Source organism: Geospiza fortis, unplaced genomic scaffold (assembly GCF_000277835.1).
Source record: "Geospiza fortis unplaced genomic scaffold, GeoFor_1.0 scaffold201, whole genome shotgun sequence".
Taxonomy (NCBI): Eukaryota; Metazoa; Chordata; class Aves; order Passeriformes; family Thraupidae; genus Geospiza; species Geospiza fortis.
Genome location: NW_005054440.1, coordinates 499,608 through 522,650, shown reverse-complemented (window position 1 = coordinate 522,650; position 23,043 = coordinate 499,608). Strand labels below are relative to the sequence as shown.

The 23,043-nt window shown below is 36.6% G+C and overlaps 1 protein-coding gene across 1 annotated transcript in view; it reads right to left on the bottom strand.

Moving 5' to 3' along the window:
- Window positions 1-4,899: 4,899 nt before the first annotated feature.
- DMGDH (dimethylglycine dehydrogenase) overlaps window positions 4,900-23,043 on the bottom strand; it is a 41,102-nt gene continuing 22,958 nt past the window's right edge. The window contains exons 10-16 of the mRNA XM_031062188.1: window positions 22,537-22,702; window positions 19,951-20,081; window positions 18,060-18,277; window positions 17,017-17,174; window positions 15,752-15,811; window positions 6,378-6,512; window positions 4,900-5,658 (exon numbers count right to left, since the gene is read on the bottom strand). Of these exons, the coding sequence (XP_030918048.1) occupies window positions 5,443-5,658; window positions 6,378-6,512; window positions 15,752-15,811; window positions 17,017-17,174; window positions 18,060-18,277; window positions 19,951-20,081; window positions 22,537-22,702 (1,084 nt within the window). The 3' untranslated portion in view covers window positions 4,900-5,442. The remainder of the gene's footprint in view (window positions 5,659-6,377; window positions 6,513-15,751; window positions 15,812-17,016; window positions 17,175-18,059; window positions 18,278-19,950; window positions 20,082-22,536; window positions 22,703-23,043) is intronic.

Below are 23,043 nucleotides of genomic sequence, written 5' to 3'. Positions count from 1 at the left end.
GACGGGGGGCGGTGCAGCTTTACGCCGATGGGTTTTGGTACTAGCTTAAAAAATAAATTTTTTAAAGTGTTTTCCGGTGTTCGCAAGGTGTGCATCCCGCTGATGCTGGCTGTCCCTTCTAATTTCCTCTTGCTTCAGCTCCGCTATTAAACACCCGGTTCAAACCTCGAAGTCTTTTCCAGGGGAGCCAGGGAACTATGTGCAGGCTTGTGTCTCAAGTCATCTGTGTTTTTAATGAAGTCAGTACAACATTATGAGGACAGGACAGAGTGCATTCTCGTAATATTATCTTAACTGTTACTTCTGCCTTCATAGCGGCTCATCCGTCTTTTATACAGCTAGGCTACAGAGCTTATTCTATGTGCAAGCACAGTAAGGCAGCTGCAACACACACACGGCCTTGCTGCTGGCCAATGTGCAGGACAGGGAAAAACTGAAGATGCAGCTGAGGGGAGCGAGGCGGCGATTATTCCTGTTGGAGAAACTCTCCTGTCAGCATCAGCTGCTAGTGGACACACACACACCCACACACACACACATGAGAGAGAGACATGTGTGTCCTCCCTCCACCTTCAACCCCCACCCCCCTGCAAAATCATAAGCAGCCCGTGCTTTTTTCTCTCCGTTTTGTCCATTCAGATGAGAAGCCTGGATCGAGGTCTGGCTGTAAGATGGTGCTTGTGACTGTTACAGTGTAGGAAGGAAGTGAAGTAATGCAGAAATAGCAGCAATATCAACGGGGCTGTTTCTTCAAACCATATAATTTTCTAAAGCAATATTGCAATCTACCTTAGTTATAGTCTTGATGTAAAATTTAAGAGAGTGAAAGGACAGAAATAGCTGTCAGCTCTGGTCAATTTTATTCCTCCACAGAATATATATAAATTTCAGTGTCCAGTGGAACATCAACCATATATTTCCCATTTAGCTGGAATGGTTAATATGTGTATTCCGAATATAGCCATTTAGTAACAGGCAAAAGAACAGTCCACATTAAAATTTGTTTTTCTTGATTAGAAAGCCAAATATTGAGTATACTGGATTCCTGACTATTTCCTGACAAGTCTCTGTAGGGAGAAAGTTCCTACTTGTTTTAATGAAGTCTAGTGGATAAGCCTATGAAGCTACAAAGCTGCATTTTTTAAAATCCCACAGGTTTCCTCGCTGGTTTGAAAACAACAGCTCTGATGAGTGATGTTAGCTTTTTTTTCTGCAATGAAAATGTCCTACAATCTACAGCCAGTACTGGAATGAGAAGCAACAGTACTGTCCTAAAGTCAGTTTTCTCCAAAGTAAATTCCATGATCACTGACAAACTGGTGTGTGACTATGAGTAGTATTTTCTTTCTTGAAATGAGATTCATACTGTTCAAAAGCTGCAAGGTTCCGTTTTCTCTTGTTTCTAGTTCAGATCCCATGACCAGTCTCAAATGTCTCACTGAACTGTTTCTTTTTCTAACTTCTTCCATGTCCTTATTACAGGTAAAGTTTCATTCAAGTATTAGCACATTCCCACAGAAACCCTTTTTGTTCACTCAAAATAAGTACTTTGAAAAACTGCACAGTTCTGGTGAAACCAGAAACTTTGAAACAAAATTCATAATTTCTATTCACCTTTCATATTTTCAAAGTTATCATGGTGTTCAAATGTAGCTGAATTAATATTTCCTTGCAGAGAAGCATCAAGAGCTATGTTATGTACTGGTTGTCCTATTCCACTAGAACTGGGTAACCTTGTTGCCTGACCATAGTTAGAACATTACATTGAACTGTCTTAAATATACACTGCAGATACTGCAGAGTCAGTCTGAATATTGCTGCCTGTCATATTTTCTAGGATTTTGAGGGTTTTATTAATTTTATTACTAGTTGAGGGAATTGGAACCCCAATCAGAAAAAACTATTTCTCTCAGACAGTATTCTCTTGAATCAAAAAAATAAATCCAGGAAATGGTCTATGTTTAGTCTCTTATGTTTCAGTTTGTCTTCTCTGAATTTGAGGCTGAATAATTTGGAGGTTGCTTTGGGATCAGTGATTAAAGAAGTCATTAGCGTGACACACAAGGTTACAGTATCAGTGTGGATTTATTATGCCATAAAAAGCATGACCTGGACTCTTTTTGCAGTAGCATATGGAAACTTGGAACAAAAATTCAAGTGGTAATAGTAACATCTACTCTGGTGTGCAAAAACTCTCAAGATGGGAAAATATAGGAAAATGGAAAACAAAACTGTCTGAGAAAACTGCTTCTTACATATCCTGATTTGAGTACTTCAGAAAATTTCCTAGATGATCATCATTTTTCACCTCATTGCAGATGTGTCTCCTCTGTTCACTGATGAGGTTGAGAAAGACTCTAAAGAAGTCCCTGCCAATCTTTCTACACTGGTATTTCTGTTTGATTGGTTAGAAGCCCTCTTAAAACTCAATACTTAAACATTCTTGCTTTTATTCGCTTCCTCTTGCTGTGTCTTGGCACAAGTTTAGGCAACACCATATCTCAATCTGTAACGAAAAGAAGTGACAGGAAACTACAATAGCTGCTGAACACTTCCCCCACTGCATTTCTTCAGGTTTATGTACTTTATTTTAAATAACTTTAAAGGATTGACTTATGTATGCGAACCTGTATGTTGGCATGATTTGTAAAGCTTTGTCCTGATACTGTTTCATTTATCCGTGCTGTGCAGAATGCAATGTTGAGCTGTTCTGATGAATATTCACTAAGCTGACTTGGGTGTCAGAGCAGTAAGAAGAAGCCAGGTCAACTAGGAAGCAATTTCATACATTGCTATCACAGCTACAGAGCCTCTAATTCTCAGCAATCCTTGCTTTAAAGTAGTTCTGATGTCTCTGCTCCTAATTAATTGTTAAAGAGAAAGGCATTCTTAAGAAGTAACAGCAACAAGACATTTAATTTGCCTTACATGTGGTCAGTGATGAATCCAAAGTTGTTTTAGTCTTCTAAGTTGGCTGCAAGAAAGAAACTATATTGCCTTGACCCAGAAACATTGCTAGCTTATCTAAATCTTGAAGTTAAATGAAACTTAGAACCATGGAATACGCTGAATTGGAAAGGACCCACAAGGCTCATTGAGTCCAGCTCCTGGCCTTGCACAGGACAACTCCAAGAATCACCCTCTGTGCCTGAAAGCTTTGTCCAAACACTCCCTGAACTCTAACAAATTTAGCGCCATGACCATTTCCCTGTGGAACATGCTCCAGTGCCTAAAAACTCTGTGGGTGAAGAGCCTTTTCATAACATCCAACCTAAACCTCCCCCAAGTGGGCTTCAGGCCATTCCCTCGGGTTCTGTCACCAGTCACCACCGAGAGGAGATCAGTGTCTGTCCCTCATGATGAAGTTCTGACTTCAGCCACTCCTCATACAGCTTCTACTAATTGGCCAAGTCTTGATCTTGGTGTGACTTGGGTCAGTCACAAGACCTGTCAGTAAGAAACCCCCAAAGAAATCAGTGTCTGGGCTTGTATAATACTAGACTGTAAAATGAGAGAAGTCTGCGTCAGCTACATGTAGAAATTAGGGGTTGGGAGGTTACAGCTGGAAATGCAGTACCAGCTGCCAGAGGCTACAGGTCCTGAGTTCACTTGACTGTAGGAATTGTATCCACTATTTATCCCTCTTTGCTCAAGCTGCAGAAAGCCTGTCCCCTCTGCAGTCAGATTGATCCAGCTGATGTACTAATCTTTCTTCTGAGTCTGCAAAGGAGTTACAAACCTGATTCTAACTGTCAGGCTGGGATATGGAGGCATTGTTGGAACACTTGTAGCATAGCAAAGCTAATTAGGAAAGTAGAGATGAATCTGTCTCAGAGTAACTGTTCCACTACACTCCAGGATGTGGTGTCTAGTGAATTTGCCTAATCTTGGGAAATACTAAAATTTAAAACAATGTCTCTAAGCATTGTTCTTTTTCTCCACAGTATAAATAAAACCATATAACATTGGGTTGTACTTCAGATTTCTTAAATGCTCACAGAGTCACAGTGGTTAAGTACCTCATTAGAAATAATGTTATCTTTAGAAAAAGCAACATTTTGATGGTTCAGCAAAATAGAACTGAATCACTTATGGAAGTATAACAGACAATAATTTCTGAATGGATTTTTTCACTCAGTATGACAGGCAGAGCTCATCTATTTAATTTTGACCTGCTTTATAAAACATATTCAAAACAGCACAATGTAATGTCAGCTTACTTTATCAAGAGTGACTGTTCATTACTCAAATTGTGTTTCTCCTGGTATATACTATTTATACATTTGCTTCTTTGCTGAAGATTTAGAGGCACCAACCCTCTTGAAGAAAGTGCATTTTGGACATGATTCATACATACCTTGAAAACAGTTATCTATAGCCTAAAGGACACCTTTACTAAGTTGGAAATTTTAACATTGTTTTTCAAAAGAATTGTTGAGAATATTATTGAATTCCAAATGAGTGTTTTATTAAGTTAGTGTGTTCCCATACACACTATCCCAATGCTGCTTACTTGGGTTATTGAATATTTAACACTCCATAAAGCTCCTTTGCTATGAATTTAACTATATTTTTTCATTGCTAATATTTCTATGTAATAATATATGGCTCATACTGTTGCTTCAATCTATAATTAACAGTAAGAAAAAACTGACCATCTTTGGTGCCTCTCTAGAGGTTCAGATTTAATACAGAAAATATGTAACTTAAGTTTTGTTCAGAAACTGAGCAATAATATACTGTTTGTTGTAGCATATTACATGTAATATGCCAGATTATTTATGTAAAATAGTGAAGAATGGGCTTCCTATAACTGTTTCATTGAGAGGAATGGGATTTTGGTCTTCTATGAGAATTTCTGCCAGGCTGACAAGCAGAGAAAAAATGCCCAGAGTTCAGTTTACCTTTAGTAATGCCTTTATTATTTTAATGGTTAATGGATGTCTTTCAATTCCTTATGAAGCATTCTGTGTAGAACTAGTGACATGATTTTATGGTAAGCTTGCTATTCATGTGTAAAAAAGACAGGATAAGCTACTTTACCTCAAGGGCAGGCAAAGGAGGAACTGAGAGTGTGAGGGAGGGGGAGGAATTTGCTGTTGGACAGAATCAAGAGCACATTTCTCATATGGATTAACGCAGATCTGCCAGCCAATGTGAGAGCAAGCTGAATCAATGATGTGCTCATTCCCTACCACTTTCTGCTCCCAAGTGCTGCTGAGAAACAGAACACACAGCAGCTCAGCAGCTCTGCTCAGCTCTCTAATGTGAACAGCGCATACAGGGAATTAGGAAGTAATGCCATCAAATTTCTCACTCATGTATGGCAATGAAGATCTTGAGTTTAGTAATTATAAAATGTGAGTAGTTTAATTCTCTTCATTTTATGCATATTAATGGCACTATTTCCTACTGCACAATTTGCTGTATTGTCATCTGTGTTTATATTTTGGGACTTTCACCCTTTCTTTGAAGGCGCATTCTTGTTGGTTCAGTCAGCACCAGTGGCTCCTGTATAATGGTTGCTGGATAATTTTTACCTAAAAGTTCAACTTCCAATTTCTGTCCAACTTTGCTGAGTTCCATGGGAACATATGCAAAAGCTAGACTCTGCTGAGCTCCATAGCTGAAACATCCAGATGTGGTATTGCCAATAACCTGAAAAAAACCAAAACCAATTGTATTTATTTTCAAGATGTAGTGGATTTTCTGAAAGAAAAAACAAAAACCAAAACAATAACAAAAACAACAATGAAAAAACCCAACCAAACAAAAAAACCCAACCAACTAACCAAACAAAAAAACCAACAAACCCCAGCCAAGAACCCAAACAACTAGACATCTCACATTTTGGTTTATACACTTCAGACATCATGCAAGTTTCAAGTGTGTTATGCAGTTCATAATATTCTCAACAGAGACCAGGAAGTTTTTGCTTCCTAAAAAAATACCCTGTTCTTATTATGTTCAATTAAGTTTTCACTGGAACACATACAATAAAAATGCATATGTTTATTATCTATAATAATTTAACTGCTAGTGAGTATTTCAGCACAATATGTGCTGAAGTGTGGAGCCCCAAACTTTGCTGTTTAATTTCTTTTGAGTAGCAAAAGTGTTTTCTTAAAACAGCAGTGAACTTGCAGAAGAAGAGAATGGATGACAATACATTAGTCTGTTCCAACCCTAGTTTCAGTGGCTTGACAGCATTTCACATCTCCTCTGTAGGTATTTAGTCTTCTTGCTTGAAGATTAGTGTGTTTATCATAGCTTCAAATTGTTCTGTGCCAGTAAAATAGCATTCACACTTGAAACACAAAGATTCTGTTCATGGAGAATTAAGACTGATTTTTTGCAACATGAACTATAGTCCTTGCCTTGCCATTGTGCCACACACTTTCATTTCCCTCTGGATCAACATTATCTGTTTCCAGGGTGAGATATACCAGTCGTCGTTTAAGCCCCTTTTCTTTAATCTGCTTCAGTGCTTGTTTTCCTGTAAAGTCTGCTGCCTGAAAAAATACAAAATAATGATAATATATGTTTATTTGGGTTCTCCAATATTTAAATGTATCTTAATGTTATTGCGCATCACATAAGTATTCTGTATGAAATATAGATGAAATCAAATCTTTAGCAGATAGTATATCTTGTATCTTGGTATTTTTATACTGGTACATTAAATCTCGGTAACTTTATTCTGTGTATTCATTCTCCTAGATCTCAGCCTTTAATATCCATAATTCCAATGTATTGGAAACACATACAAAGTGAGCTGTGGTAAAGACTAACTGCCCAGTTAAGGCTGTAAGCCAGAAGACTGTACATCATTTCAGTGTCTATGAGAAGAAGTGAATTCCAATACCCAGATCCTAAAGTCTGGGCCTTGCTCTGTCAACACGCTTCCTTTTGAAGCCATCATCAATTTATGACAGTAGCCTGCCAGTATTCCACTTTGATGTCTCTGCCAGGCTGCACAGCTGGCAGTTTACTCCTTATCCTTGTTTTAAGGTAGGTACATTTTGTTTCCGTATCTACCATTTTATCAGATAATGCAGCATCTTTTGTAAAGAATACTGCTATTGTCTGGAGTTCCCTTTTTCAGTCTGCTTAGAGAGATACAGGCAGTTTCTCATATTTCCAGAAGAAGACTGCACAAATGAGTGACTAGTGTGGAGGTAGTAATTGGCAAGTTTCAGAACCCTCAAGGGTATATAGGACAGTATTTACTGTATCTTATCACATTGAGCTGATTCTATCACAGGAACATTTAGGTAGGAAGGGGCCTCTAAGCTCATTGAGTGCAATCTTTCACCAATGACTGCCTTGTTAACTACAGCATAGCATAAAGTGTCATGTCCAGTTGTTTCTTGAATATCTCCAGGGATGGTGACTCTACCACCTCTCTGGACAGGCCTTTCCAATGCTTAACAACCCTTTCCATTAAGAAATTCTTCATGATGTCCATTTTTTCTCCTATGGCATAGATCAGAATAAATTGATTGTATTCAAACTAAATTGCTAAATACGCACAAACCTCCCCGTGAGCAGAAATATAACAGCAGTTACAAAGTCCTCTAGCTTTTGAGCCTTTGCATCACTAGCAGTGAAAGCCATTTTAAGGCAGTTGACCTTAGGTCTGAAGAAGGAATTATGTTAATTTGAGGAGTGTTTAAGGAAAAAGAAATACTGTTGAAGTCTTCAAAAATACTATTTCTGGTAATGCTCTTTAATTTCAGTATAGAATTATTGCACTGTCAGAATTACAAGCAACATGTACGTGGAATAGATATTATACAGTTAGTTCAGTGTTCTTGTATTTCTTGAGGTCCATATAAATCCATGTGTAGGCTCAGAAGAAATTATTTCAGTGATGAAGAGTTTTTGCACTATGAAAGGCTAGGATCTGTAAGCAGTTGTGAAAAAAAGCTATGAACCAGTTAAGGAGCAGTTAGTCTGAAAACCAAGGTGATTCAACTGGGGATAAAGCAGATACTGCACATAAAGATCAGAGCTGACACCCTTTGGGGGAGAAAAAGCATGAAATACAGCTCAGATCAGAAAAAAGACTGTGAGGATTCATTTTGGAATATAATGTCAAGATGCAACCGCAAAATATAAACCAAAGATCTAACACCAGGGAATAACCAGCTACTGGTAGTTCCTTCTCACTCTTCTGCTACATGGTAGGTGCAACTATAGGAAACACCTACAACTAGAAATGCAAATAAGACTGTATACCATAGCATGGCTCACAGACTAAAATGCTTTGCATAACAAAGAGAAATACCAAGAAGTAAACAGTCTACAGAGATACTTAGCATTGAATAAATTCTTTCCTATTCATGCTAATGTAATATCAGGTATTTAGTCACATGGAATGTAACTGTGGAACTAAATGCAAGTATTCAAATGCAATGTTATATGCCCTAGGTATACCACTAGAACAAGCAGCTAGCAGGCTTTAGAATCTACCTAAGCATGGATCATTTTTTGCCTGTTGCTTGCAGATACAAAATTAAATCCTTTCCGAATTCATTTTAACTGGGCCAAGCTTTTGGCCACCTGGAATGAACCACTATATAGCTATAATGCTAACTGAAGATGCACATGGAGGATTTAATGTAAAGGGCTTGTTCTTTGCCATTTTCTGTTCATTGAAGGTTAAGAATATTCCAGTCTCTTTAGAATGATAGCTTGGAAAAATAACCAGGATGTAACCTAGAATTCAAACTCTACAAAATACACACCTCTCATATATACACAGACACTACAAAAATGGGTGTATCTACATGTATAAATACATAAGCAGATGCATACATGCATACATACTTGAACACTATATGAATATGCATAAAAATGTGTGAAAACACATGTGCATATATAATGCACGACTGCCAGTCTATATGCACTTTTAAATATATAAAGCACATTCTTAAATTCCAACTATAGGAACTCAACTGTTTCAGTTTACTTCTTTTACAGTTCTTGGGTACCCATGGCAATTTCACACTCATGTATTCCCACCATTATTCATTTTTGCTTTTTAAGTGTATGTGTCATAGGATTGTTCATTCCAATCAAAACAGAATTTGGAAGCTGATGCATTCAACCTCAGTCTGGCTATTTTTGGTAAAAAATGCTTCCTCTTCCTAGGAGAAAAATAGTTAGTTTTCATACTGCTTCTATTTGCTTTATCTTGTCATACAAAATATAATGCAAAAAAAAAAATCTTATTTAAACCAGTATAATCCAATAAATGAATATAAAATCTCCCAAAACCAACAAAACAGAAGAAAAATAAACAAATGAAAACACTGAACAATTCCAGCCTTGAAGAAATATCAAATTTAAAGCTGCTCTTTGCTGTCAGAGTTTAAAAAAAATATGTAATGTCTAGGAGCAGTGCAAAATCTTTGTACTAATTAAAGACAGTCCTAAAAAGCTATAAAATAGAGAAGACTTTCCATTACTTTGGTACAAATTCCCAAAGCATTAAGCTTTGGCAGATGTAATGGTTTTAACATAAAATAAAAACACTTAGACACCAAAGATAAAGACAGTATCTAGCTTCATTTAATTTGAGTGCAGTTCACCAGATAAAAAGATGAGCTTTTCCTTTTAATTTGTGTGTTAGATAAGTTTAGATAAAATTAGAATGAAAAATCATACCACAAAGACAAATCAGCCAAATTTTTAAAATAGCATGCAGCTAAAGGGATACCACTGATTAGTTCATCTGTTAACACACTGTATATTTGCCTTATCCTTCTTATCAGGCTTTTATTTTGTGTTAGTTGCCATGTGTTTGATAGCACAAGATAAACCCACTGTCTTTTAGAAAGATTTCACAAGACAATAACCGAGGCGATTTTTTTATGCACAGTGAGGTAGCTTGAGAAGTTTAATTTACTGTGTTTCAAATGTACCTGGCTTTCAATGCCCAATCCTAATTCTAATCCTCTGCTAAAACCTCTTCTAGTTTAAGGGACGCAAAGGAATAGAAATTATCTATAAGCCTTTCAAAAACTTTTTTTTCCATGTTTCTCGGTCTGTGCAGTTTATCAGAATTAATTGAAGTGTCTAAAAATAAATATGCTATATCTGTTCAACAGTTACTTGCAGCAAAGATATACAACTCTCTCAACAAGGAACTACTGTAATTTATTCAGAATACCATTTAGGACTGTGGGCATAGAGCCAAATTATGAACACAAAGTGACCCAACAGAGTAAGGCAGCACCAACAGCTGCTGTCATCTACTATAACCATAATGTTACAACACTCTGGAGGCAGCCTCTATACAGGATTATGAAATTTTTCATAGCTAGATGCTCTTTAATTATTTCGGGGTAACACTCCAAATAATATCTGCTTCACCAGCCTGATAAATGAAGACAATTTTTCTTCTCAGAGAGCAAATATTTGAAAAGTTTCTTTTTCTGTGGTGAATCAAAGCTACAACTTACACCAAGCAAAAAATTTTTAAGGAAGGTGGCCACTCTGTATGTATGGGACCTGCACCCGTGCATCTTTCACTCAATCCACCTAAGCTCTTCTTGTATGCGGTCAGCTCTAGGAAGTTGATACAATAGAAATAACTGATGAATTAGTGAATTATTTTGGCTAAAAATCCCCATCTAAGTCGTGCTTATTCATTTCAATGGCCAAAGAAACACACAGGGAGTCACCTAGAGGTGCATTTTATACACATAACAAAATCTCTGCAGATTCTTTCTAACATGTTTCCTAACCTGTATAAATTTATAGAATAAGTTCTCTGTTTTCTGACCCTCTGGACACCAAAGGATGTAATGACAGAATACAGTTCTACTCACTCCTGAAATTCAATTTGAATGGGGACAAGACTTAGGTAGGAAAGTACACTTAACAGATTATAGGCATAATAAATGGGGATTGAAAGGAGGGGGAGGGGAAAGAAGTACCATGCCCCATCTCAAATTTCCTATCTATCACTCCTTTTTCCTGTCCCCCAGCTCCTTAGCCCTTCTTCAGTAAAGCCTCTGCTCTTTTTTCTTCCTCCTCTTTCCTTTCTTGTGTGGAGTAAAGCTGGCATGGAACACAATCCTATTCCAGGTTATGAGGTGAAGTCGGTGAGCACTATTGTAGTCATTCCTCTCAGAACAAAAAGGATGCAAGCTGGAAAAGTGAAGCAAGGACAGACAATGACAATCAGGGGGAGCTGCAAGAATTCCTGTTCCACACCAGGACCATGGGAACACGAGCTGGACAGAAACAACTGAGGGGCAGTTTTGGTAAGTGGCCAGGAGAAAAACAAATGACTAGAAAGAGGAGGGAATAAAACTTTAAATCTAAGCCTGCTATCAAAGGAATAAAAGGGTGGAGGCACATCCTTAGAACAGCTCATCCTTGTTTCCTGAGAGATAACATCTTACATATTGTTGTGTTGGAGGATAGGTCAATACTCCAGGACTGGAACTTATCATTCACTTACCAATATGAATCTGAGGGGTGTGACAAAACTTCTATTCATAATGCATACCAAAGCAATTAAATACTCATGTGTCTAACAGATGTAATAGTAAAAACCACCAAATGTCTAAGTGGGAAAAAGAGGTAGCACTTGTAGCCTGAGAGATGTGCTTTGACAATGACATTCAGGCAGCCACTGAGCAGGGATGGAGGAGATGAAATGCAATTAGTGATAAGCAGACATGGAAAAAAGCAAGAATCAAAGGAGAAGGTTTTAGGTAGGTAATACAAAGGGGGAAAAAAAAGGAAAAAAAGCCTTGGTAGAATAGACATAAGAAAAAATAAGAGATTCTGGATATAGAAAAATCGGGAAAGAAGTTTGGAATTAAGAACAAAAAACCTGCCCCAGTAAATAAAGAGGGCTGAGGCAAAGAAACAATGCCTTGGGAAACAGTAGTTTCTCCTAGTGGAAACAGACAAAATATGAGTTAAGCACTCAGATCCTGACTTATAAGAGCACACTAGAGCAGAGTTCCAAAGGGTTTCCTTCATCTACTGAACTCCCTTCCCAAGCTCTGCAGCGAGCGTGACCAGGAGATGGCAGTCTTGGATACAGCAACACAGGCACAAACACACCAACAGCCAACTGCGGACTTGGAACTCAGAAAATTCCTTCTGAAAGAATTAATTTCCCTGAGCTGGTATGAAGGTTTTTCATTCTAACATCAAGTTTCATAGGGATTTCTGGTCCATTACAGTCAGGAAAAAAAAAAAAAGGCTATTCTAAGCATTCAGAGGTGATATCTTTGAGTACTCAAAGATTGAGCAAGTGCAGATGTATGGAACAGTGTTCTTGGATATGGATCAAAAAGAATTGCAGATTGTCTTCCTTAAAGATATTCTGTGTATTTCCTGGCACAGTGACTAACATTAGGACTCTACTAAATATTTTGTAGCAGAGTGCTTAATTAATGAGATGAGGCTATCTAACAACTATCCAACTAACTTACTAAATGCAATTGAACAGCCAATAGAAAGACAACAGGTATTGAAAAAATCCCTAAACCATTCCTAATCTAGACAGAATTTTGTTGCAAAATTGTGAAAGCATTTTATACTCTAAATTATAAATTGATTTTGTTATTTTCCCTCCACTTTAGTTAAATTGCAGCCCATCCTGCTCATCTGTGCAAGGAAGCAATTAACACTAACATTAGTGAAACAGGGATTATCAAGCAGACTCTAGAGGAAACCACCTAGAACAAAGCCTCAGAGTTACTGACAAAATGAAAGTTGCCACAGAAACACTGTGGAAATGGGTTTACTTATTGCCATGTTATAATTTAATACCCTGTGAGATACTAAAGAAAGTCAGCTTCAGCTTTGAAGAGTTTTTCCTATTATTCATGACAAAAAAAAATTACTAGTCCGTATGTACATGAAGATGATGCATACTAAACTTCCTAAACACAGAGTCCATGAGGATTTTATGAGGAATCTCTTCATATATGTTGCCCAGATATATGACTGTCCTTTTGTAGAAATTAAATTGTAGAAATTAAAATTCTTTTTGAACACATTATCTTCACTGGCATCTGGCTCTTCATCATTTTAATCTGTTAAGAAGCTGTTTTCATTTTCCATGACATACCATTCAAGATTCGCTTATGCTGAAGTCTTTTCGCAACTGTTTTGTGAGTATTTCAGCTGCTTGTTGCACAGTAAGAAGCACTCCAGTTATTAACTGAAGAGTCTTTTGGTTCTAATTTACACAGAAATCAGCACTATCCCCATCTGGGGGCGCATGCTTAAAGGAATAATCTTTGTGAGGAGCTGAACAGGCCAAAATGTCAAAAAGAAGTATTTAATTATCCGTTGCTTGTAATTTTTATCTCATTTACCCTTTTTTGAGGGGAATGTTTCTGCAACAATAGAAATAGGTACAAAATAGTGTTTGGCTTGTGTTGACTCTCAGCTGCCTGTAAAGAATGGTGAGATCTCTGCTATGCCAAATGTGCAACAAAACCAGAGGCATGGAACTGGGACTCAAACTGCCAAGAAGCAGAGTAAATAATCTCACACTGCATTTCATGAGTGCTTCCAATAGCTGAATTAGCACAGGTACCTCTGAAGTGTCAACATATAGTCACAACTGCCCTCATTTAAGTCAATAAAAAAACATTGATTATTTCCTTTTTCGCATTAGTTCAGCAAAACTGGCAGATGTTTCAGGCTGACACACTGCATTTCTGTGGGACATTCATTCATGCCCATTTATCTACAATGTGAGTACCTGCTCTGGAGAACTTCTCCAACCCTGCATTTCAACCATGCAGAGTCTGCAGAGCAACTAAAAAATCAAGTGCTTCTTGCACTTTAATGCCTTCCTATGATCCACACGGGTATCTTGGCAAGCAACAGCTTTCCAACAGCTTTCCCTGCTTATGGCTGCTTTCTTACTTAAAGTAAAGGAAAGGGAAAAAAAAAAGAAAACATACAGATGTATCAAAAGAAAGTGGAAAGAAAAACAAGTAAAAGTCACATTTTTTTATTGCCTTCCCTTCAGTTCTACTAATCTCTCCTCTAGATGGAAAGGCCTTGATTTTTAAATGCAACTTAATCCTAAACAATTCTGTATTTCCCTTGCACGCGTCACTTCCTCAGATTAAGGCAAAATTATACTACCCAGTGGAGAGAGCTGTAACTATCTGTAACATGTAGGAACTGCCATTTACATCCTTGGGAACACCCTGCCTCAATCCTGCATAGGTTGAAGAACTTTACCTTCTATAGACAGGTTCAACAATGAGAGGAAAAACACCTTCCTGGGCTTGTTCTGTTATGTTCAGTGAAATTGTCTCATAAATATAAAAGCATCCTTTTATGTTTAACATTCTTTCCTGCGCAAAGTTTAAGATTTATTTTTATTTAGAGGTGTAACTTAAAGTTTGGGATTCTTCTTATCAGTTCTACAGTGCCTCCATATAACAGGGCAAAAATATCAAGGACCATTTATTATCTATTTATTACATTTTCAGGCATAAAGGGAGCATAAATAATAACAGCTTGTTGCTATAACACATTGCATCATTGTCAAGATTAAATGTTTTGCAAACATTTTTTCTTCCTGAAAGAAGAAAAATATATATACTTTATATTATATACTGTATTTATATTTATATACTGTAAATTTATATACTTTAATTTACAAATTATTTGAAGCAACAGATTAAGTCATAAATAGCCCCTCATTTAGGACACCTCACTTGCAATCTCTAGGACCAGATTTTTCATGTTAGAAACTTCAGATCTATTGTGCAGGAAACTAATGTTTGAGTCGGTGCAGTAACTGATAGAAGCAGATGGCTTTAGATCTGCACAGGATGTGATTTCACCAGATTTCATGAAAAGGTCCTCTATTTGACAGAGTTTAGACATTTGTTTTGTGATTCATTTGGACCAGGAAAGAGAATGACAAGATTTTTTTTGTATCTATTAGACTAAAATAGAATTTGAATTGCTAAAATATTAATAAAAAAGCGAGGTTGCTAATTAGAGGAATTCGAACAACATATTTTCTTTTTTACTGCACAGTTAAATTCAACTAGCTTAATTCTCTAACCTTCAAATCAGGTGAAAACAAGTTATGAGCAGAGGACGTCTTCAGAAATTCCATGAGCAACTAGTTATTCTTTTAACCAGTGTACTAATTTATCTAATATTTAACTTATTGTTGTCAGTTGTCCCTAGCAGTTCTAAAAATATACTTTTTTCAGTAATTGTTGTAGCAGAGTAGTAGCCAGGGAGAAAAATTCTAGAGATACCTGCTTCAACAAGAATGAATAGGTAGAATATTATCACAATATGAACAGGCTTGTTAAACTTCTGTATGTGTGTATATATATGTATATGTTTATTTATTTTTATATATATATGTATGTGTGTGTGTGTCTCTGTGTATGTGTCTCTGTGTGTGTGTGTCTGTGTGTGTGGATACACACACTATATAGTTACAAAAGTACATGACTAAAATTTCCCTCTGAAAATAAATCACAAAGGGTTATTTTTCATGTAGACAACATTTAATATTTACAAATTTCTGATCTAACGTATAATTTTGATAGCAAGGAACATGGGGAAGATTTTTTAAACAAGTTGCTACTTGTAAAGTAATTATAATTATAGTGATCAATTTACTAAATGTATTTTATTTTCCATGTAATGGCATTTTTCATGTTCAAACACCTAAGGAATAATCTTGGACATAATAGGACATTTTGAAAATAGTAAGACATACCTTGTTTAGCTTTACAAAATACTCCAGTCCAGCTTCTAAGGGATTAGTGTCACAGTTCATCTGTTAAAAGATATAAATTCACCATCCATACATTACAGACCGTCATACTGGGCATTATTCATTCTATACATCCTTCTATTTACTCCTATGCCAAAGTCTTACACACTGTGCACGCACAGCTTCTGTCTGAATACACTGCAAACTTCCAGCATGGGATTCAGATAAGGTATCAATTAACACACCTAATATGACATATAGATGTGTAAACCAGTCATCTAAGTTTCCATATGCAAAGTAAACACTTTTCAGAAAGAAACAGGATTTTCCATCCAAGCAGAATGGAACCTCAGAAAACTGAGTAACTGAGGTATGCACACCATTTGCAACACAGCAGAGTGGCTTAGCCAGTGAGGGAAATAAAACACAAAACCAATTTCAGTCACCACCTTCCCATTAGGTGTAGGGGGAATAATTTCTTAGGAAGCTCTTGAAGAAAGAATGAAAATAACTAGCACAGGGCAAACCAAAAGGATGCCTAAATTCCCACAATTTCAACCTCTTGAGTTCTTTCATTTCCAAAGGAAAACTGTAAGGTGAAATGAAAGTATACTGATTTATCCCAAATTCTCTAGGCCCTTTGAGTAGCTCTTGATTATAAGTGAGCAAATTCTGCAGGAACAAGGTAATGGGAAACAAAAAACTCCAAATACATTATGAAGCAAAAAAAATTTGCTTCTCATGACATAGTTGTTAGAGAAATAAAACATTTTGAGTACCTGTCAGACAAACTTTTAATTTTAAAACACTAGAGCTCATAATTTTGTTATACACAAGAGGAAAACCATCCATGAATCAAAATAAGTGTTTCTTTGCCAGCAGTGCAATGGAGTACACCCACTGTTTTTATTTAGAAAATCACCAGTAAGAAAGCAGCTTTTCCTGCTTGAGGAAAGTTTTCTTCTCATGCTAAATGGAGAAAATGGTACAAATAACAGCTGTGCTAACTGACTAAAAACTGCATAGTCATAACAAAATAAAAAAATAAAATTAAAAATCCCCACCAACACAATACCTCTCACCCCACCAAAAAAAAAAAACCAAAAACTAAACCAAACTAAGCCATACCAACAAAAAAAAAACAAAAACAAAACAAAAAAACCCCCAAACAAACCAAAAGAAAACAAAATTAAAAAAAAAACCACAAAAAAAACCCCAAACAAACCCAAACTTCCAGAAAGAATAATGAAGAAGTTATAATTCCTGACCTCTGCTCCCCAGGCTCGGAAACCCTTTTCCAGCCTCAAAGCATTTAGAGCATATGTTCCAAAGTCATCAATTCCGTCTTTTTGCCCAGCTTCCATGATTGCACTGTAAAGAGGTACAGAATCTTCTTTTCTATGGTAGAGCTCCCAGCCCAATTCACCTGTTACCCAAAAAAAATTATTATTTTAATCATCTCAGCTATCCTAATAAATACACTCCTGTCCTTGGTCAAAAGTAAGGATCAATGCAGTTAGTGTTAATTCACACCCCAGGGTCAGTTCTATCATATAGCAAGGCTAATTCCCAGCAAAAACTACCAGGATTTGTGACCTACATCTTAAGCAGTGGTACTATTATTCAAATTTGAACTGTTAACTGAAAACTGTGGGTAAAAAAACTACCAAAATAACTGATAAGGAAAGGTCATGTAACCAAGTCGCAAGGATAAATTAAGGACATTATGAACAGAGGATGACTTGGCAAGCGAACAGCAAATGTAACTGAGTGTAAATAAGAATGAGTGTATTTAGCGTATTTAGCATATTTAACACAACAGAAAGAGAATATGAATTGCAAGGATTGCAGCTGCTTCAGAATGCTCTCAGTTCAGTCTATTACACTCAAAATTGATGTAAAAAGGAAAAAAACAAGTAACTGGGAAAGCCAAATACTAAGCACTATAGCATCACATTTTCAAGGCACATTACAGACACTAATATACGGTAATCCAAAAAAAGTTCTTGACGTTGGTTTTGAAGCAAATACCAAAGAGGTTATCAGAACTGGCCTTTTGTTCTGCAAAATAAATATTTACACTATAGGGTATTTCTAGAGAAAAAGGTCTTGGAAAACTCAGCACAGACCCTGACCATATCCCATTTGAAAATCAATGTACCATGACGCCTCCCACACTTACCTGTAAGATGCAGCAAACCTACTTCTCATGAATACAGGAGAAGACTTAGTTTTCAATATAATTTTAGTGACATTTATTATTTTATTCATTGTCTCTTTTCTTAAGTGTATGTTTTTTTCCATTGCTTACCTGTGTAAGATATCCTAATGGCAGTAACAGCAATATTGGAAAGTTTCAGATGTCTACACTGGAGAAATTTAAATGAAGCATCACTTAGGTCTTCATTCGTCAACTTCTGGAGGACCTGTCGTGCATATGGACCTGCTACACTAAGTACTCCCATCTCATCTGTCATGTTTTCTATTTCAACCTTGTATCCACCTCTTGTTATTTTGTCTTCTATCCATCTGTATATAAAACATAACACTGATGTTACACTTCCTATGAAAAAAACCTGAATTTTAGAAGATTTTACTAGGTGTTGTTTTTTGTTAGTGTTCATTTCCCCAGCAGGTCCCAGTCCCCCACTCTCAAAACCAACCAAATATGTGCTACATTAGATAGACAAATCCATCGTTGAGGTCAAACAGAGTTTTCTGGTGAGACACATAGGAACACAGGGATCTGTGATAGAGCCAGGAAAGAACAGCATTCAAAGGGGTAGAACAGTGTTTTCAAGATAAGAGAAAGAAGTGATCTCCTGCAACGACAACAGATTTGGGCTTGGATCCAGTATGTGTTAGTAAAATGTTAACATACAGGAAGAGTAAGGAATAAACACTATGAACATAAGAAATCTATAAATAAATATCTGTGACAACAGAAATGTACAAGCAGGTTTGTTGCTTCCTGAATAGAGCATTCAAAGTATTGGCAGGAAATTCAGTTAGGATTTAATAAAAAGCAACAGCTGCAAATTATCTTTCAGGACGCTCAGACAATAAATAAAACGGGTATATTTAAAAATCTTATGGAGTACTACATTTTTAAGCAGTATTGTAGGATTTCAGGCCTAGGCAAGTAACAAATGGGACTCAGAAAATATGTAGAATTAAATACATTAGATCTGGCTCTGCCATTTGGTTTCTGAATGTGCCAGTGCTCCTACTGATTCCTGTGGGGCTGTTATGAAACAGTACACTATTCTTTGCCTGTTAGGGTAGTGAATTTCTGTCTTTAATGTGTTGATTCATTTTGATTGACTGACTTGCCAGCAACCTCCAGTAAGAGCACTAGAAATATCAATTCCAATGCTCATCTATGAGAAGTAATTTAGTGAAGTCATCCTGCAACTGCTTTCTTTTCTTTTCTTTTCTTTTCTTTTCTTTTCTTTTCTTTTCTTTTCTTTTCTTTTCTTTTCTTTTCTTTTCTTTTCTTTTCTTTTCTTTTCTTTTCTTTTTCCTTTTTCCTTTTTCCTTTTTCCTTTTTCCTTTTTCCTTTTTCCTTTTTCCTTTTTCCTTTTTCCTTTTTCCTTTTTCCTTTTTCCTTTTTCTTTTTTTTCTTTTTCTTTCTTCTCCTCTCCTCCCCTCTCCCCTCATCTCCTCCCCTCTCCCTTCTTCCCTCTCCCCTCTCCCCTCCCCTCTCCTCTCTTCTTTCTTTTCACTTTGTGAAAAGAGCCCAAAGCAGAAGACACCACCACAGCATCAAGAAGACTGCATTGCCTATCTGTCTGGGCCAGGTCAGTGCCTCTGGGGTCATTCCTGTTAAGAGCCAATTTTCTTTTTTGCGTAAGAGAACACACTAGAAAGGAACAGCCATGCTGGGTTACATCATGCAATACCAAAGACAAACAGATTCAACAACAAAACAAGAACTACCTCCAATAAAGCATATTACATAACTGTTAGCAAGTTCTCCATCTTTTTACATCAGCAATAATCCAATATCCAACTGCTTATACTTCAGAATTCAAGTTAACCAAGTTTCTAAGAAACTAAAATCAATAAATAAGTAGAATTCTCAAGAACTTTGTGAAAATTTTGTTAAGTAATAATTGAGAATTTGGAACTTAGTAAAAATTTTTCTGTACTAATGTGACTGTATGGAACTATGCATTTACTGCATAAAAAAATACACTAACCTCAGATCATGGAGTTCTGACCCTGACCCAGTCACAAGCATGAACTCTCCAGGATACACTTGAGAGACAGTTAGCTCAGCATAAACTTTTCCTCTTGGTGTTAACATATGGCTTATATTTGTGGAACCCACCTAGAGAGTAAAATTTGTGATTATTAAGAATGCAAAATAAAACCTTCGAATTCTTAAACATCATTAAACATATGGTTATTTATCTTCATTTGAAAAAAACATTTTTTAATGTTTGCTCTGCTATGCCTTAATAGGAGTAGAGAGAGATACAGCTGTCCAATCTCAAGCTTTAGGGTAGAAACTTCAGTTTTTCTTTTATAGAAAAAATGGAAATTTTTAAAATAAGTTAAATCAAGACCGTTATAAATATTTTCTAATTATGCATTACACAAGGCATTCTTAAGCTACATTTGTTTCATCCAAATAAAAAATTCTCCATGTAATTAACATGAATATTCTTTTTCAATCTTGTGAATAAGGTTTTAGATCTCAGAGAATAACATGCCTTTCCCCTTACTATAAAGAGAGAAATACTGAGCTGGTTTATGCTTTTGTGGCCCTAATTTATGAATGTTTTTCTATTTTCTGTAGCTGCTGACTATGAATCTATATGTCTGCACATTTGAATCAGATTCCGTATAGAAACTCAATCCCTAGAGTCAGAATTTCAAGTAACAGTTACTTAGCAGTGACCATAAAACACATACATGTTCATACATATATCATCCTTAGAAACAGAAATGTGAATATGCCATAGCTGTTGTGCTGGCCTGGTTCCAGAGGCAGAATTTAATCTCTCTGCTTTAATCATTCTGCTTTCACTGAAACTTGTCAATAACCCAGGCAGCAACCAAATTCTATACAATGAACCAAGCAAGGAAAAATATATTTCAGATATTAAGATTATTTTTCAGGCTTTATTACATCAATTAATTCTGCCATAGTTATAGTTAGGTTTAGTTTTTGGCATATTAGAGGCATACAGTTGAATTTTCAGGACCTGATGCTGGTCACTCTCAATCCAATTGCAATACAAATATATCTCTGGTAACTCCACTGGATTATTTTATGATAGAGACAAGCATGAATGGGGCTAAAAATCAGGCAGCTTAAATAACAACAGCTGTGAATGCTGGATTTTGAAGTGGACTCATAAACTGTACCTTCTGCTTTGCCACCTAACTTTCCCTTAGCATTGCTGATTAAACTCCGTAAAAAGCATTTGGTTTGTTCTCATAATTTCTTGTTTAATCTTGATTTCCCTTTACCACACATTCACATATTCAGCGAGAATAATTCATGCCCACTGATGACTCAGTTACCCTGCCTCTACCCCAAGCTAGACTGAAACTTTCAATTCAAATTGTTATCACAAAGCTAATAGAGTAAAAAATATAACTAGATGGAAATTCAAGCTCTTTTTTCTCCTAGGATATCAATCTTGTGCCTTCCCACTGAGTTGACTTTAACCTTTCAGAAGAGCTTATCTATCTTCAAAACTATAGTCTCAGCATACTTGCTGTTTTCCTGTGTTTTCTCCCTTTGGTGTCTGAAGCAACAAAAACTGAAACCTACTGCAAATACTTAATGAAATTCTCTGCTGAAATTACTAACCCAGGTTATCCTGCAACTGCAGGGTCAATTCAGAAAGGAACAATCTGCTTGATGGAGGTGTATCTCTAAAGTTAAAGACACTACATAAGAATGTTTGACAAAGTAGGAAATAAAAAGGACTCAGGACCAAAACCTGAAGACCAAGAATAAAAATCTGGGTAGTTTGTCACAGCATGCCATTTTTGAGCGCAGGATCATACTCTCAGGATCTGTGAAGAGCCACACTTGAGAAGAAATGATACATGTGAGGTGAAGAGGAATCTCCTGAGTATTTGCAACCCTGCCTGCACCAGGCAGCCGGGTGTGAAGCAGAGTAAGTATGAGAAAAGGAAAACAATGGGTTTCATCTGAAAAAAAAAGACAAAACTTCTCCATTGGGAACTCATTCAACTGTGGTCAGGCAAGAGCCCCTTCCACTGCTCTGCTCTGCTGCTCAAGCTGCCACCTTAAAGCATAATTTTAGGCAGGCAGCTGCCAAGCTATTCTACTGTAAAAAAAATTCCAGGTAGGATTCACTTGCATTTTTCTGAAAAAGATTTGAAACTGATTTGAGGCTGTCTGTCGACATAAGGAAAATTTTTTTTACTATAAAGTGGCTAAGCACAGGAGCCAGTTGCCCAGTTAACCCAAAAGCCATCCGAACATACTCCTAGGCAATGAGCTCCAGGTGATGTTTGTCCAACAGGGGGTTGGACAAGATGATATCCAGAGGTCCCTTCCAGCCTCATTCATTCTGATTCAATGATCTCTGCCAAAAGGTACTTCTGTGTGGGGCTAGTCTAGTATAAACTCCATTTGCATGCTTTTAACTGAGAGCAGTACATCTGACACAGAAACTTCTCCAAAGGATCTGTGTATTTGGTATCCAAGAAATATTATTATAATATTATGGTTCATTTTCATATCTGAAACAGAGCTTGTCTAAGTTGTACATTACAACAGTTACCACTGTCCCATTTACCTTCGGAACAACATTTGCAAATAGATGATCAAGCAGTTTAACAGAATCTGTGCCTTTTACTTTAAACTTGCCAAATGGTGACAGGTCAATCACACCAACTTTTTCCATAACCTGTTTGTACTCACGACCCACAGGGTCAAACCAATTTGTGCGCCGAAAACTGGGTCTGAAACAGAGCATTTAGACACATAAAACACAATTTAGAAATTTTGTGGTCTTTGCAGCAAAATGTAGTCTTCCTTTTTTTCAGTTTAATAATCATCCAAAAAAGATTGACTTTCCTAGTTGTAGCTAGCTTACCCAATATTTTCCTCAGTCTAACACAGCTTGATAATTAAAATCCTTTAACAACACAGAAAGATATGGGTTGATATTATATCAACCACTTTGTATAATAAACTGTGAACTGTTCAAATGTTAGAATAAGTAGTGGGCTGTCATGAGTAAATTTACAGCATACTTTGTTGATGTATCATTTATTTAAGTTTGAGGTGTTGAAGGCTTTAC